This window comes from Rana temporaria, chromosome 1, assembly GCF_905171775.1.
Source record: "Rana temporaria chromosome 1, aRanTem1.1, whole genome shotgun sequence".
Classification (NCBI taxonomy): domain Eukaryota; kingdom Metazoa; phylum Chordata; class Amphibia; order Anura; family Ranidae; genus Rana; species Rana temporaria.
In genome coordinates this window covers 170,724,156-170,736,290 of record NC_053489.1, presented here as the reverse complement: position 1 = coordinate 170,736,290, position 12,135 = coordinate 170,724,156, and the positions used below count along the sequence as shown (strand labels likewise).

Here is a 12,135-nt window from a genome sequence, read left to right as displayed (position 1 = left end):
TGTTCGGCTCATCCTTACTAAATGCCTATACTAACCCTACCCGTGCTCTTTTGGATTTCCCTGCTCCTCTTGGTGTTTGCAACCTGGGGGAGCAGTTGTATCTCTCCCACCCAGTCATGTGACTGTGCTTGGCTGCTACAATCGGGCACTTTTACGGAGGGGGGTCATATGCTCCTTCCACAGCTGGAAGTGCCATTAGTCCCAGGAGAGGAAAAGTTCAGCAGGGAGCACTGCTAAATGTGGTATGGAGGGGGTCAGGGTGGGTTTGGGGTACCTTTGCAGAGACACTGTCACTTTGTCCTGCATAAGTAAAATGACAGTGTCTCTTTAAGTACATTTTATATCCTTTTTGAGTTTAGTGATAGCCTGAACTTGAAAAAGTCCCAGTAAAGGGTCTGTTATGGCTTCATGAATGAAAACGAAAGACTTTTGTAATTTGAAGTTTTACCTTCCTTTAACAGTCCAGACAGAGTGTGTGTTTTTCAGTACTCAGGAAACAGGTTTGCCTCCATGTTGGATTTTCATCCTGACTTTGGGCTGAAAAAAAAATTCTGACAGGGAGAGAATACAAATACTACTAAGGATAATATGGCAACGCAATATCAACTTCTGAATGGATTCATATTCTTAGGACGGCCATACATGGTTCGAATCTTGGCCAGTTCTCGGATGTTTAAAACGTTAACGGACAGGCTAAATGTTGATCTATTGATTCTCTTGCAATAATCGATAGTGGCTGCTATAGCCGTTGGCATTAATCACTGTCTTCTTCCAGCGGGGACAACTTCCCCCCTCCCTCCCTCTCCTGTAGAAGGCAATGGCCCGACAGGAGGGATTCCCGCAACAACACTGTCTGCGGTGTGTTTTGGGTTTTTGCAACCTGTGGTTGTAGGAAAGAAATTGACTCTATGTATGGCCGGCCATATTCAGAGTCTTACTCATTTCTGAATAGTTTTCTATTATGGTATTATTTTCTGGTAAACTGGATGTGAATATTACCTGTCTATTTTTTGCACAGAAGAGTAAATTCACTGGTCCCCCTAAAAAGTATCTGTATTTTGTAAAATCGGAAGTTCACTACTATGTGTTACATTTAAATTTTAAATCATTATGTACAAATTACATGACTTGAGAAAACAAAAGCTTCAGATAAATTTATAAAGCAAATCGATTTTGCATTATTAGGGATCATCTTTTTTGTATTTTCTTTAGCATCATTTTTTTTATTTAATCCTGTTATAGCTAGTAATATTATTATTATTGTTATTATTATTAGTATTATTATTTTAAACTGAATGTTTTAAAAGCCAGATCATGAAAGCTAATGATTTCGTTTTCTAATTGACTTGTAGGTGCAGCGTTTTCATCTTGGACCATCATGAATGACAGTTTAAGTAACACGGGGTTCCTCTGAGTGTTTTCTACCAAGAGACCTTATTTTCTTTGCTAAAAAAAAAAGCGGTGTCATTTCAATTAAAGCCATGCTTCCAAGAATCTGCACTCAGGAGCTAAAAGCAAAGAGAATGAAAGTGAGCTGTGTCAGCTGATCGGCTTTCAAACCACCTTCAAACTCTCAATTTTCTTAAAATGATCTGTCCATCAATGATGTCTCTTGGGATCCCCTCTGCAACTTTTATTGGCAAAGAATAGACTGAGCAGAGATGCAGTACACAAAAACACAGCCACTCAAAAAGAAATCCATTTTTATCTTTTACAGTGCATAGCTTTTTAGTGGAAAAAAATGTCTCCTCCTGAAGATAATTTTAAAATCGCAATATATTTTAAAACACAGCATATTTCAGTTAAATTATCACTTTTTTCCCTGTATGGAGAATCCAGTTAATGATATCCTACAGATGTGGAATTACAATTCCACAATATTGTCTCAAGATAAATTAAATTGCTTGGAAGGATTTAAAAATAAGCCCATATAATGTGCAAGATATGGCCAAGATAATTGTGAAATTTCAGCGATATTTCCGAAGGAAGCCCATACGCTTTTTCACGTTTATCATCTTATACTTAACAGCTGGGAGTGTTGTATTTTTGCATGCAACATTTGAAGGAGAACATGTTGTACCAGATAATGATAAGACCTCCGTAGATGGAAAAAACGGTGGAGCAGATATGCAAGAATCTGGGATGGCCCAGCTGGGTAGAGTATTTAAAGAAGCTCCGCAATCACCAAGCACGCCACGAAGATATGGACCATGGTTCAAAACATCTGGAAAAGAATCACTAGAGAAGAATAAGCAAGGAGAATTTGGAGGTACTTGGAATAGGGCTCTGAAAGGAAGAACTATGAGAGAGCAAGAAGAAGGGAGAGGTAAGCGCCAAGAAAACAGTATAAGCTGCTGTTTTTCATTAAAAAAATTCGATGTTACATACACTTTGCTTTTTACAGATGATATTGGTATATACATAGAAAAGGCTCCTAAACTCTAGTTATTGATTGGAATCCTACAGTAGTGTCAGAAGAACAGTTAGCATTCATGTTTTTTGGTGTAAGTAGTAAAGTTAAGAAGTTCAAGTTTAATTTAAATATCTAGGCAAAGCTTTTTTCCCTAGTTTTGAGTAGAGAAGAAAATGGGTTTTTATTTCTCTCTGTGTTTCTGGTGGGGAGATTCACCCTGGTGACCATTGTCCTTGGGACACAAAGTGATGGAGAATTTTAAGGCTGTCTCTGGGCCAGGTGTTGAGAGAAAATCTTCAAGTGAGGTCACCTTTTTGGGTATGACTATCCAATAGGGGTTTCTCTTAAATGTTGTGTAGAGAGTGTGGAATAATCTCGCCAAAAGGAGATAAAAATGTATTTAATCATTTCCTGCTTTATCCAAAAGTAAATATAAGAAACGGTTACATGAAAAAAAAAGAAACACAATCTATAATATTGTATCAGTACTACAGTATTAGTAAATGCATGCAAAACATGCATATAACAGGTATTCCCAAAATTTGGAAGAGAAATTAAATGAAAAAATCTTCAAAAAAGAGTCAAGTTCAAATATAGAATATATTGAATAATTTTACCATCAATTAATTTTAATTGATTCTCTGAAAACTCACCCTTATATTTAATTTTACGGTGTCCGGTAATGAAAACTACATACATGTAGGTGTTGGTGGGCAATGAAAAATGCTCCAGTATCAAATACTGAAATGTACATTTACTAGGTATAAGTGTTGGAGATGAGGTGGCACCAAGACCCCAAATGGTATTGAGGATATAAAAAAGGGGCGGGCGAAAAAAAAATGCAGCGCGTGTGTGTATGTATAAATATATATATATATATATATATATATATATATATATATATATATATATATATATATATATATATATATGTATATATGTATATATATATATATATAAAACACACTGGGCCAGATTCACAGAAGAGATACGACGGCGTATCTCCTGATACGCCATCGTATCTCTGTGATCCGCCCGTCCTAACTATGCGGCTGATTCATAGAATCAGTTACGCATAGATAGCCCTAAGATCCGACAGGTGTAATTGACTTACACCGTCGGATCTTAGGATGCAATTCTAGGTCGGTCGCTAGGTGGCGATTCCATTGCGGTCGGCGTAGAATATGCAAATGACTAGTTACGGCGATCCACGAAGATCCGCGCGTTCGTCGCAATCTCGTACGTCGTCGCTAGTCGGTTTTTCCCGTCGCAAAGTTACACCTGCTTTAACATGGCTCATCTTTAGAACAGCCATGTTAAAGTATGGCCGTCGTTCCCGCGTCGAATTTAGAATTTTTTCGTTTTTTTCGTAAGACGTCCAGGAATACGAAACGCCGTAACGCACGTCGCCGTTCAAAAAAAACGTTGGGGCGCCGTAATTTCGCGCAAAGCACGTCGGGAAATTTGAACACGGAGCATGCGCAGAACGTTCGGCGGGGGAACGCGCCTAATTTAAATGGTGCCCGTCCCATTTGAATTAGGCGGGCTTGCGCCGAGCGGATTTACCTTACACCGCCGCAAGTTTACAGGTAAGAGCTTTGTGAATCAGGCACTTACGCTGTAAACCTGCGGCGGTGTAACGTAAATGGGATACGTTACGCCGCGGGGGAGCAAAGTAATTGTACCTGAATCTGGCCCCCTGTATATATTTATCTATATGTCTATATATAGATATATAGATGAATATATACAGTGTGTTAACCCCTTTATGACTTCCTTATTGTAGATTTCATTCATCCTTCATATCCTACTGGAGGAAAAAGGAATAATGTAAGCTACATAAATCCCAAGTGTAATGTACTTATAAAAATAAATACAAATCATAATCCTTATTTAAACCATATGGATATAATGTATTTAATTGATTTAAATTTTTTATCTCCACCTCTCCTATATCTTGGTATCATGTAATATCATGAACCTTAAAGGGTCACTAAAGGAATTTTTTTTTTTAGCTAAATAGCTTCCTTTACCTTACTGCAGTCCTGGTTTCTTGTCCTCATTGTTCGTTTTTGCTTTCATGTTGCTGTAAATCCTCTCTGTTCTGGACACTTCCTGGTTGCCTGTTTCCTGATAACCACAGTACTGGGAGATTTCTCACGGTGGTCACTAATCAAGGAGCTGTGTGTAAAACGAAACTGGATTGGTGCTGAGGAGTTTTAGACAAAGTATCACTGCTCTCTATTGGCTGACTGCCCTCTAGTGGCTCTCTGTACATCAGAGAACCAGCAAACAACAGCAAAAACGAAACTACACTGCAGGCACATTATATGATTGTTTTTTTATCTATTTTTAATCATTTTTAAAAGGAATCAGTTAACTATTATGTCTCTATGTCCTGTAAACAGTCATTTCAGCTAAAAAAATGTTTTCCTTTAGTGACCCTTTAATGCTGTGTTCTTGTGGTAATTTCCCATAAAAGGTTTTGGGATCAGTAAACCTGGCTGTCTGATTGAACTGCTTGTTTTTTGTGTGGTTTCACCCACATAGATTAAACTGCAGGGGCACATGAGTATGTACACTACATAAGAGGATTGGCAGGTATAGAATCCCTTAATCTTGTGTTCCAGGCTGCTACTAGGATGGGTAAAGCTACTCCCCTTAATCATCAAATTGCATTGAATACAATTTAAGCATGGATAACATCCATTTCTTTTTCCTCCCAAGAAAGTAGCCTTAGCCTCCTATTTTTTAATCTTAAGCTAACATATCTCGTAATGTTCTTTTTCTACGATAAGCCTTTAATGGTATCTCATGAAATTCTTCAACTTCAGAGTATTCACATTGTAGAAATGGCCAGTGTCTCTTAATGATCCTGAAGCTATCCTAACTATAGCCATGATATTCTAATGAAAACAGTAAACTATCTTGATTTCTCTGTCTATATGCACAATCCTATTCCTATCTTTGGTGTAAACTTCAAAATTCTTGTTGGATGATACTCTTAGGGTACCCCCAGTTTCTGAATTTCTGACCCATTTTATTCATCCCGACTTCATGCCTGGCTCTATATACAGTCTATCTATCTATCTATCTATCTATCTATCTATCTATCTATCTATCTATCTATCTATCTATCTATCTATCTATCTATCTATATTGAATGCCTTTTTTGACAGGCACCCACTCCCACTTCACTTGCCTAGGCAAGAATGACATTGTTCATCCTGCCTTTCTCCCTGACCGCAGCTTTTTGGGACATGACACATGTCCCTGAAGGTTTCAGGACCGGTCTTACTACACCACATGATCAGTGGGGAGCATGCAGTGTTTCCTCAGGAAGTCAGAGCTGGCCCCCAAATCTAAGAGGGCAGCCCCAGAGACCCAGTGTTGAGAAAAATTGGTTGTGGAAAGACTCCACGTTGTAATAACCGGTTTCACCTGCAGTGGTGCTGCAGGTGAAATGTTAAATTGCAGCTGCTTCTTCTGGCAGGATGCAGGAGGATTAGGAGAGCAATATCATGTATGTTGCTGCTGGTTGCAAAGTTTTATATATGCAGGAAACCTTATTTATTCTATGTCAAACGCAGAGGCTTTATCTACTCTGTTGCCTGAATGATCATTAAAGTGTTTAAACATTTATATTCTAAACCGTTATTCTTTAAAATTTGATTGTGAAGTCATATCTTTTTCATGCATTTACACATTGCATTGTTTTGCCTGCATAATGTGTATATGAAAACTTGTTTTGCAAGTATTCCACTTTTAGTTTAAAAAAAAAATATATTAAGAAAACCAGCAGGGAATTTCATCCCTATAAAACAAACTTAAACCGTGTAGAGCTGGAGAGGGGATGGCAGTGATGAAGTAGCCTGGTGGGAAGATGCAGTATAACATATTGCTACACAACACTGCTTGGGTGACAGCTGAATAATGAATTGCTCTTGTATTTAGGGAAATAGTTGTTGCATTACCCATAAAATGAACACAAAACTGAAACGGGAAACCGCAATGACCACTGACGGCGCACCTTGACTGAATCTAGATGAAAATATTGTGGTTATATAGTATTTAATTTTGTCCTGCTTTCAAAGTGCAAAGTAACATTCAAAGACAGAGTGAGTATACAGCATAGAACAGCCACAGTAAGCAAATGCTTCTCTCAGATTTCAAAGTGTCTGTGCTTACAGGAAAACATCCAACACTTTTTTGGTGCTTGGTGAATCAGGGTGAGATGGTTACGGTCCCATATTATCCCCCCAACCCATTAAGACTTTTTCAAATTGCATCTGGTCTTCTATATTGATTGGCATAACCCAGAAAAGGTCTTTTGCTCCTAAGAGTTTTGCCCAGCAAAACCCTATGGAAAAGGAGTTCCTAAGGAAGTGAACCGTCTTAACAAGTATAATAAGTAGTCTTGCGAGCAACTAGAATGCAATCTGTGTAATATATGCAAACAGCAAGTAGCACACTCCCAATATAAATGTGCATATAAAACTCAAAACAAATAATGTTGCGCTGGTGTTAATAAATGTATCCAACCACTAAGGCCCGGATTCACAACGAAGTTACGACGGCGTATCTCCGGATACGCCGTCGTAACTCTGAGTTGCGGGGTCGTATCTATGCGACTGATTCATAGAATCAGTTACGCATAGATTTCCCTAAGATCTGACCGGCGTAAGTGTCTTACATCGTCGTATCTTAGGCTGCATATTTACGCTGGCCGCTAGGTGGCGCTTCCGTATATTTCCGTGAGGAATATGCAAATTAGGTAGCTACGTCGATTCCGAAACGTACGTCTGCCCAGCGCAATTATTTACGTCGTTTACGTTAGGCTTTTTCCGGCATAAAGTTACCGCTGGGTCTATGAGGTGTACGCAATGTTGGGTATGGACGTCGTTCCCGCGTCGAATTTTGAAAATGTTACGTCGTTTGCGTAAGTCGTTCGCGAATAGGGCTGTACGTAAGTTATGTTCACGTCGAAAGCATTGACGATTTGCGGCGGAATTTCGAGCATGCGCACTGGGATTCTTTCACGAACGGCGCATGTGCCGTTCGTAAAAAACGTCAAATACGTGGGGTCACACTAAATTTAAATAAAAAACGCCTACATCATCCCCATTTTAATTACCACATACGTTACGCCGCCATAACTTAGGGCGCAAGTTCTTTCTGAATACGGAACTTGCGCCCTAATTTACGGCGGCGTAACGTACCTGAGATACGTTGCGCCCGCAGAAAGATAGGCTGATCTTTCTGAATCTGGGCCTCAGGCCCCGTACACACGACCAGTTTCCTCGGCAGAATTCAGCTTCCGACCGAGTTTCTGGCTGAATTCTGCCGAGGAAACTGGTCGTGTGTACACTTTCAGCCGAGGAAGCCGACGAGGAGCTCGACGAGGAAATAGAGAACATGTTCTCTATTTCCTCGTTGTTCTATGGGAGCTCTCGTCCCGCCGAGCTCCTCGGCGGCTTCAGTGCTGAACTGGCCGAGGAACTCGATGTGTTTGGCACGTCGAGTTCCTCGGCCGTGTGTACGAGGCTTCAGTGTCTTGATTCCAGTAACTGCACACGGACTGAAGCAGCACACAGGTGCTATTGCTTCAGTTTGCCCCAGTGCGCATGTGCCCATTACAGCGGCACATGTACAGTAGGAGATGGGGATATCTCCTAATCCGTTCAGGTTAAGGAGATATCCTGGGATATTTATTATAGCAAAAAGTTAAAAATATAGTTTTTTTTCCAAAATTGTCGCTGGGGGGGTATATGTGCCCAGTAAGCAAGTGGTTACTATAGGCTTACCTGTAGCATAAAGTGGTCTGTAAGGGTTTACAACCACTTTAAGTGCAATTAAATAGTTCATGAATAATATCTGAAAAACGTTTAACTTGTTGAGTCTGCACAAATCCTCAAAAATATGTGCTTTGTATCAATTCACCTCAGTGCTCCCCCATAAGAAATGTGCTTACCTCACAGAGTGTGACCTCACACTTAAGTTTGGTCAAATAAAGCTTTTTAGTGCCCCCGGACAGATACATGTTTTCCTCCTAGTTGCTCCATTGATGTACATCCATTATGACTGAATATATTTGAGAGAGAAACAACTCCAACTAGTGCTTATATTGTTTTAAATAATATTCAATTTATTAAAAAATGTGCATAGAACTCACATTTAAAAGGTGCTCCAGTGCACCAACCGTATACAGCGTATGTCATATAAAAGCCCGATGCTGCAGCTACTTCGTGCCTCTCCGTGAAAGATGCAAGAATGTCTTGCGAAACAAATCTGCTCCTTCCCTACGTGTTACATCACAGGGATCCGTGACTCACCAGGGGGATTCCTAAACGTTTTAGGAATCCCCCTGATGAATCAGCACTGGATCTCAACACTTGAAGTATCTGGGACTGATTATAGACATACCTCTGTCCAGGTTCCTTCTGCTTAACAAACTCTATTTTATCTGCTTTCATGTACAGACGCTGCAGTCCAGGAGCCATCTGACTTTCTTTTTCTTTTGCATGAGGGGCTTGGGTGTAAATGTGTCCTCTAGGACAGTGTTTCCCAACTCCAGTCCTCAAGGCACACCAACAGGTCATGTTTTCAGGATTTCCCTCAGGAGGAAACGGCTGTGGTAATTACTAAGGCAGTGAAACTGATCAAATCACCTGTGCAAAATAATGAAAAGCTTGAAAACATGACCTGTTGGTGTTCCTTGAGGACTGGAGTTGGGAAACACTGCTCTAGGACACTGTTCCATACAGTATGCCAAATTTAACTCAGTTCAATAAATAAATAAATGCAATATACAGTTAGGTCCATATATATTTGGAAACTGCACCATTTTCACATTTGGCTCTGTATGCCACCAGAATAAACTTAAAATTAAACAATCCAAATGAATTTGAAGTGCAGACTTTCAGCTTTAATTCAAGGGTGGAACATAAATATCCCGTATCAATTTTAGGAATTGCAATCATTTTTATACACAGTTCCCCCATTTTTAGGGGCTCAAATGTAATTGGACAAATTTAATATATTCATAAATGTTCATTTTTTATATTTTGAGAGTCCCTCACTGTCAATGACTGCCTGAAGTCTGGAACCCATGGACATTACCAAAGACTGTGTTTCCACCTTTCTGATGCTTTGCCAGGCTCTATGCAGCTGTATTCAGTTGTTGTTTGTTGGTCTTTCTGTCTTTAGTTTTGCCTTCAGCAAGTGAAATGCATATTCAGTTGTGTTGAGATCAGGTGATTGACTCGGCCATTGCAGAATAGTCCACTTATTTTCCTTCAAAAGCTCCTGGATTGCTTTTGCAGTGTGTTTCGCATCATTATCCATCTATACTGTGAAGCACTGTCCAATCAACTTTGCTGCATTTGGCTGAACCTGGGCTGACAATAGATCTCTAAACACTGCAGAATTCAAATACATTTTTTGGGGGGGTATTTTCGAAATATTGCATTTATTTCTTATATATGAATTTCCCCTTAGAGTACCTATTACATAGAGCAGTGTTTCCCAACTCCAGTCCTCAAGGCACACAGGTCATGTTTTCAGGCTTTCCATTATTTTGCACAGGTGATTTGATCAGTTTCACTGCCTTAGTAATTACCACAGCCGTTTCATCTGAGGGAAATCCTGAAAACATGACCTGTTGGTGTGCCTTGAGGACTGGAGTTGGGAAACACTGACATAGAGTATTTTTTTGATTACAAGTATACACATTTAGGGCCCTTTCACACGTGCGGACGAACGGACCGTTTATTACAGTACCTGCCGCCGAGAATGTGTTTTTAGCACGACGGCATCGCGCTGATTCTCGGCGACAGGGTGCCGACATCTCGTACTCGCTAGAATAGTAAAAGCACATTCCAGCAAGCGCGTCATAGAAGCGACGGGAGATCCGACTTGGATTCCCGCCAATTCTACACGTGTGCGGCGTTTGTTATGAATCCTGAGGGGGAACTCCCCGCCGGATTTTAAATAAAAATCCGGCATGGGTTCCCCCCTCAGGAGCATACCGGGCCCTTAGGTCTGGTAGGGGTTGTAAGGAGACCCCCCCTACGTCGAAAAAAACGGCGTAGGTGGTCCCCCTACAATCCATACCAGACCCGTATCCAAAGCGCGCTACCCGGCCGGCCAGGAAAGGAGTGGGGACGAGCGAGCGCCCCCCCCCCCCGAGCCGTACCAGGCTGCATGCCCTCAACATGGGGGGTTGGGTGCTCTGGGGCAGGGGGCGCACTGGGGAAGAGCGACCCCCACCCGAAGACGTCAAAGAAGAAGCTCCCCCTGCAAAAAGAGCTAAAGAAGACAGGGGGTGCCTCCGGAGCAGACAAATAAATTATTTTAAAAACCCTTGTGTCGTGTTTATTAACTTTAAAAATGTTCCTCCAGGTGAATGGGTAGGGGTACGATGTACCCCATATCCATTCACTTAGGGTCGGGGGCCGGTATCTGGGGGCCCCCTTATTAAAGGGGGCTCCCAGATTCCGATAAGCCTCCTGCCCGCATACCCCGACAACCAACGGCCAGGGTTGTCGGGAAGGGGCCCTGTCCTCATCAACATGGGGACAGGGTGCTCTGGGGTGGGGGGGCCGCAGTGCACCCCCCTGCCCCAGAGCACCCAACCCCCCCATGTTGAGGGCATGCAGCCTGGTACGGCTCAGGAGGGGGGGGGGGCGCTCGCTCGTCCCCACTCCTTTCCTGGCCGGCCGGGTAGCGTGCTTTGGATATGGGTCTGGTATGGATTGTAGGGGGACCCCCCTACGCCGTTTTTTCGGCGTAGGGGGGGGGGTCTCCTTACAACCCCTACTAGACCTAAGGGCCCGGTATGCTCCTGAGGGGGGAACCCATGCCGGATTTTTATTTAAAATCCGGCGGGGAGTTCCTCCTCAGGATTCATAACAAACGCCGCACACATGTAGAATTGGCGGGAACCCAAGTCGGATCTCCCGTCGCTTCTATGACGGCTCTGTCTCCATCGCGGCAAGCCAGCTCCGCGCTGGCTCCCGCGATGGGGCTCGTAGGTGGTCAATCTCGCCGAGAAAGGGAGCGAGATTGACACAATATCGCGGTCACCTACTGTACAAGTCCGTTTACGGACTTGTAATGTATCCCTATGGGATTGCAGACGTTAGCGGATGATGCATCCGCTAACGTCCGTAACGATCTGCGCCTGCAAAGTTCTGCTTTTTCAGACGAAAAAAACCCCTATTTTTCTTCCGTCTGGCGGAACGGATCAGATGAATACGGACAGACGGTCCGTATCCATCCGATTCCCCATAGGGGAGAGCGGAGGAGAGACAGGGCGGTCTCTGCACTGTGTGCGGGGACCTCCCTGTCCGCCGACAGCTCAGCGGGGATTAACAGAGAGCCCTTAGTTTTGAGAACAGAAAGGTGATTTTATACCAGTCCATTTTATTTTAGGATTCTTTTAGTGCAGTTACAATTTTTTGTTTTGATGCAAATATGATTTTCTTAAAGCGTAACTCCACTTTTGTTGGGAAAAAAACGTTACCCCCGGGTGATCAATGTACACCGTAAGAATTATAACAACCTTTGTTGCAGATTTCTACCTTTTGTTATTCTGAAGAAATCTCTGTGTGTTTGCCTGTTCATGTGTATTTGCTGAGTGGGTCTAATGGGAGTGGTTCCATAATTTAGAGTCAGCTGTGGCAGCTGAAGAGCACTAATGAGGAAAGCTGCTGGGCCTGCAT

General features: G+C 42.1%; 1 protein-coding gene across 1 annotated transcript in view; it reads left to right on the top strand.

The window, feature by feature from the left end:
• The first annotated feature begins 1,357 nt into the window (after window positions 1-1,357).
• Window positions 1,358-12,135, top strand: part of WSCD2 (WSC domain containing 2) — a 241,161-nt gene continuing 230,383 nt past the window's right edge. Inside the window, exon 1 of the mRNA XM_040346054.1 lies at window positions 1,358-2,326. Coding sequence (XP_040201988.1) covers window positions 1,945-2,326 — 382 coding nt within the window. The 5' untranslated portion in view covers window positions 1,358-1,944. The remainder of the gene's footprint in view (window positions 2,327-12,135) is intronic.